Source organism: Pezoporus wallicus, unplaced genomic scaffold (genome assembly GCF_028554395.1).
Source record: "Pezoporus wallicus isolate ANWC-B61680 ecotype Strahan unplaced genomic scaffold, APGP_CSIRO_Pwel_v1 contig_14523, whole genome shotgun sequence".
NCBI lineage: Eukaryota > Metazoa > Chordata > Aves > Psittaciformes > Psittacidae > Pezoporus > Pezoporus wallicus.
The window spans coordinates 371-5,610 of NW_026640324.1; the positions used below are offsets into that span (position 1 = coordinate 371).

A 5,240-nucleotide genomic window follows, 5' to 3' on the forward strand; every position below is an offset into this window, starting at 1 on the left:
GAACCCCCATTTCTATAGGGAACCCCCATTTCTATAGGGGAACCCCCATTTAGGGAACCCCATTTCTATAGGGAACCCCCATTTCTATAGGGAACCCCATTTCTATAGGGAACCCCCATTTCTATAGGGAACCCCCATTTCTATAGGGAACCCCCCATTTCTATAGGGAACCCCCATTTCTATAGGGAACCCCCCATTTCTATAGGGAACCCCCATTTCTATAGGGCACCCCCATTTCTATAGGGAACCCCCATTTCTATAGGGGAACCCCCATTTCTATAGGGAACCCCCATTTCTATAGGGAACCCCCATTTCTATAGGGCCCCCCCATTTCTATAGGGCACCCCCCATTTCTATAGGGAACCCCCATTTCTATAGGGAACCCCCATTTCTATAGGGAACCCCCATTTCTATAGGGAACCCCCATATGAGCTCTGTTCCCCCCCCAGCTGCCTGTGAGCGTGTTCGAGTCAGTCATTGACATCATCAATGGGGAGGTAAGGGGGCAATGGGAGCTATGGGGAGCTATGGGGCTGGGGGGGCTCTAGGGGAGCTATGGGGCTGGGGGGGCAATGGGAGCTATGGGGAGCTATGGAGCTGGGGGGAGCTATGGGGCTGGGGGGGCAATGGGAGCTATGGGGAGCTATGGGGCTGGGGGGACTCTATGGGGCTGGGGGGGCAATGGGAGCTATGGGGAGCTATGGGGCGAGGGGGAGCTATGGGGAGCTCTGGGGCACGGGGAGCTATGGGGAGCTATGGGGCTGGGGGGACTCTGGGGCTGGGGGGCAGTGGGAGCTATGGGGAGCTATGGGGCTGGGGGGCAATGGGAGCTATGGGGAGCTATGGGGCTGGGGGGGCTCTATGGGGCTGGGGGGGCAATGGGAGCTATGGGGAGCTATGGGGCTGGGGGGGCAGTGGGAGCTATGGGGCTGGGGGGGAATGGGAGCTATGGGGCTGGGGGGGCTCTATGGGGCTGGGGGGGGAAATGGGTCTGGAATGGGTCTGAATGGGGCTCTGTGGGGTGTAAATGGGGCTCTATGGGGTCTAAGTGGGGCTCTATGGGGTCTGAAGGGGGCTCTATGGGTGTAAGTGGGGATCTGTGGGGTCTATGGGGGGATCTATGGGGTCTATGGGCTCTCTGTGGGGCTCTATGGGGTCTCTATGGGGTCTCTATGGGTCTCTATGGGTCTCTATGGGGTCTCTATGGGTCTCTATGGGTCTCTATGGGGTCTCTATGGGTCTCTATGGGTCTCTATGGGTCTCTATGGGGTCTCTATGGGTCTCTATGTGTCCCTATGGGTCTCTATGTGTCTCTATGTGTCTCTATGTGTCTCTATGTGTCCCTATGTGTCTCTATGTGTCTCTATGTGTCTCTATGGGTCCCTATGTGTCTCTATGGGTCTCTATGGGTCTCTATGGGGTCTCTATGTGTCTCTATGTGTCTCTATGTGTCTCTATGGGTCCCTATGTGTCTCTATGGGTCTCTATGGGTCTCTATGGGGTCTCTATGTGTCTCTATGTGTCTCTATGTGTCTCTATGTGTCTCTATGGGTCTCTATGGGTCTCTATGGGTCTCTATGGGTCTCTATGTGTCTCTATGGGTCTCTATGTGTCTCTATGGGTCTCTATGTGTCTCTATGGGTCTCTATGTGTCTCTATGTGTCTCTATGGGTCTCTATGGGTCTCTATGTGTCTCTATGTGTCTCTATGTGTCTCTATGGGTCTCTATGTGTCCCTATGGGTCTCTATGTGTCTCTATGTGTCTCTATGTGTCTCTATGTGTCTCTATGGGTCTCTATGGGTCTCTATGGGTCTCTATGGGTCTCTATGTGTCTCTATGGGTCTCTATGTGTCTCTATGGGTCTCTATGTGTCTCTATGGGTCTCTATGTGTCTCTATGTGTCTCTATGGGTCTCTATGGGTCTCTATGTGTCTCTATGTGTCTCTATGTGTCTCTATGGGTCTCTATGTGTCTCTATGTGTCTCTATGGGTCTCTATGGGTCTCTATGTGTCTCTATGTGTCTCTATGTGTCTCTATGGGTCTCTATGGGTCTCTATGTGTCCCTATGGGTCTCTATGGGTCTCTATGGGGCGCCCCCAGCCCCCCATGGCTCCGCCCCATAGGCCACGATGCTGTTCGCGGAGCTGCCCTATACCCTGGCCACGGAGGAGGCGGAGCGAATCGGCGTGGATCACGTGGCCAGGATGACGGCGACGGGGGGCGGGGAGAGCAGCACCGGTGCGGGGGGGGAGGGGTTGGGGGGGGGGAGGGGGGGGGATGTGGGGTGGCTATGGGGGGATGTGGGGTGGGTATGGGGATATAGAGAGATGGGGATGGGCTATAGGGATGGGCTATGGGGCTGGGCTCTATGGGGCTGGGCTCTATGGGGCTGGGCTCTATGGGGCTGGGTCTCTGTCAGGCGCTATGGGATCAGGCTCTATGGGGCTGGGCTCTATGGGGCTGGGCTCTGTGGGGCTGGGCTCTGTGGGGCTGGGCTCTATGGGGCTGGGCTCTGTGCGCTATGGGGCTGGGCTCTATGGGGCTGGGCTCTATGGGGCTGGGCTCTGTGGGGCTGGGCTCTGTGGGGCTGGGCTCTGTGGGGCCGGGCTCTGGGCGCTATGGGGCTGGGCTCTATGGGGCTGGGCTCTGGTCTCTATGGGGCTGGGCTCTATGGGGCCGGTCTCTGGGCGCTATGGGGCTGGGCTCTATGGGGCTGGGCTCTGTGCGCTATGGGGCTGGGCTCTATGGGGCCGGTCTCTGGGCGCTATGGGGCTGGGCGCTATGGGGCTGGGCTCTGGTCTCTATGGGGCTGGGCTCTGTGGGGCCGGTCTCTGAGCGCTATGGGGCTGGGCGCTATGGGGCTGGGCTCTGGTCTCTATGGGGCTGGGCTCTATGGGGCCGGTCTCTGGGCGCTATGGGGCTGGGCTCTATGGGGCTGGGCTCTGTGCACTATGGGGCTGGGCTCTGTGGGGCCGGTGTCTGGGCGCTATGGGGCTGGGCTCTGTGGGGCCGGTGTCTGGGCGCTATGGGGCTGGGCTCTGTGGGGCCGGTGTCTGGGCGCTATGGGGCTGGGCTCTGTGGGGCCGGTGTCTGGGCGCTATGGGGCTGGGCTCTGTGGGGCCGGTCTCTGGGCGCTATGGGGCTGGGCTCTGTGGGGCCGGTGTCTGGGCGCTATGGGGCTGGGCTCTATGGGGCCGGTCTCTGGTCTCTATGGGGCTGGGCTCTGTGGGGCTGGGCTCTGGTCTCTATGGGGCTGGGCTCTGTGGGGCTGGGCTCTGGTCTCTATGGGGCTGGGCTCTGTGGGGCTGGGCTCTGGTCTCTATGGGGCTGGGCTCTATGGGGCTGGGCTCTATGGGGCCGGGCTCTGGGCGCTATGGGGCTGGGCTCTATGGGGCTGGGCTCTGGGCGCTATGGGGCTGGGCTCTATGGGGCCGGTCTCTGGTCTCTATGGGGCTGGGCTCTGTGGGGCTGGGCTCTGGTCTCTATGGGGCTGGGCTCTATGGGGCTGGGCTCTGTGGGGCCGGTCTCTGGTCTCTATGGGGCTGGGCTCTGTGGGGCTGGGCTCTGGTCTCTATGGGGCTGGGCTCTATGGGGCTGGGCTCTATGGGGCCGGTCTCTGGGCGCTATGGGGCTGACCCCCGCCCCACAGTGGCCGAGCACCTCATAGCCCAGCACAGCGCCATCAAGATGCTGCACAGCCGCGTGCGCCTCATCCTGGAGTACGTGAGGGCGGCCGAGGCCGGTGAGTGCCCTGCCCCATAGCGCCCCATAGAGCCCCATGGCTCCGCCCCATAGCTCCCCATAGCACCCCATAGCTCCGCGCCCCATAGCTCCCCATGGCTGCCTGCCCCATAGCTCCCTATGGCCCCCCCCCATGGCCCCCCCCCATTGCCCCCCATGGCTCCCCCCCATGGCTCCCCACCCCATAGCTCCCCATGGCTCTCCCCCCTATAGCTCCCTATGGCTCCCCCCCCATGGCTCCGCCCCATGGCTCCCCGCCCCATAGCTCCCCATGGCGCCCCATCGCTCCCCCCATAGCTGCGTGTGGGTCCCCCCCCATGTCTCCCTGCCCCATAGCTCCCCCCATAGCTCCCCGTGGGTCCCCCCCCATGTCTCCCTGCCCCATAGCTCCCCATGGCTCTGCCCCATAGCTGCGTGTGGGTCCCTGCCCCATGGCTCCCTGCCCCATAGCTCCATGTGGGTCCCTGCCCCATAGCTCCCAGTGGGTCCCTGCCCCATGGCTCCCTGCCCCATAGCTCCCAGTGGCTCCCTGCCCCATAGCTCCCTGCCCCATAGCTCCCAGTGGCTCCCTGCCCCATAGCTCCCTGCCCCATAGCTCCCAGTGGCTCCCTGCCCCATCGCTCCCTGCCCCATAGCTCCCAGTGGCTCCCTGCCCCATAGCTCCCTGCCCCATAGCTCCCAGTGGCTCCCTGCCCCATAGCTCCCTGCCCCATAGCTCCCAGTGGCTCCCTGCCCCATAGCTCCCTGCCCCATAGCTCCCAGTGGCTCCCTGCCCCATAGCTCCCTGCCCCATAGCTCCGTGTGGGTCCCTGCCCCACGGCTCCGTGTGGGTCCCGCAGGGGCGCTGCCCTTCAACCACGAGCTGCTGCGCGAGGCCTGCGCCCTCTGCCACTGCCTGCCCGTGCTCAGCACTGACAAGTTCAAGACCGACTTCTACGACGTGAGTGGGGCCCACGGGGACCCAGAGACCCCATAGAGACCCATAGAGACCCATAGGGACCCATAGAGACACATAGAGACACATAGAGACCCATAGGGACCCATAGAGACCCATAGAGACCCATAGAGACCCATAGGGACCCATAGAGACACATAGAGACACATAGAGACCCATAGAGACCCATAGAGACCCATAGAGACCCATAGAGACCCATAGAGACCCATAGGGACCCATAGGGACCCATAGAGACACATAGAGACCCATAGGGACACATAGAGACACATAGAGACACATAGAGACCCATAGAGACCCATAGAGACCCATAGAGACACATAGAGACACATAGAGACCCATAGGGACCCATAGAGACCCATAGAGACCCATAGAGACCCATAGGGACACATAGAGACCCATAGAGACCCATAGAGACCCCATAGAGACACATAGAGACCCATTGGGACACATAGAGACCCATAGAGACCCATAGAGACCCCATAGAGACACATAGAGACCCATTGGGACACATAGAGACCCATAGAGACACATAGAGACCATAG

The 5,240-nt window shown here is 60.8% G+C and overlaps 1 protein-coding gene across 1 annotated transcript; it reads left to right on the plus strand.

The window, feature by feature from the left end:
• Positions 1 to 455: 455 nt before the first annotated feature.
• On the plus strand, positions 456 to 4,683 carry LOC130604285 (COP9 signalosome complex subunit 6-like; the record flags this gene model as incomplete). Its single annotated transcript, XM_057418685.1, has 4 exons — positions 456 to 497; positions 2,126 to 2,240; positions 3,652 to 3,744; positions 4,583 to 4,683. Coding segments are annotated over exons 2-4 (303 nt in total), but the record flags the coding sequence as incomplete, so codon positions are not given.
• Between the last annotated feature and the right edge of the window lie 557 nt (positions 4,684 to 5,240).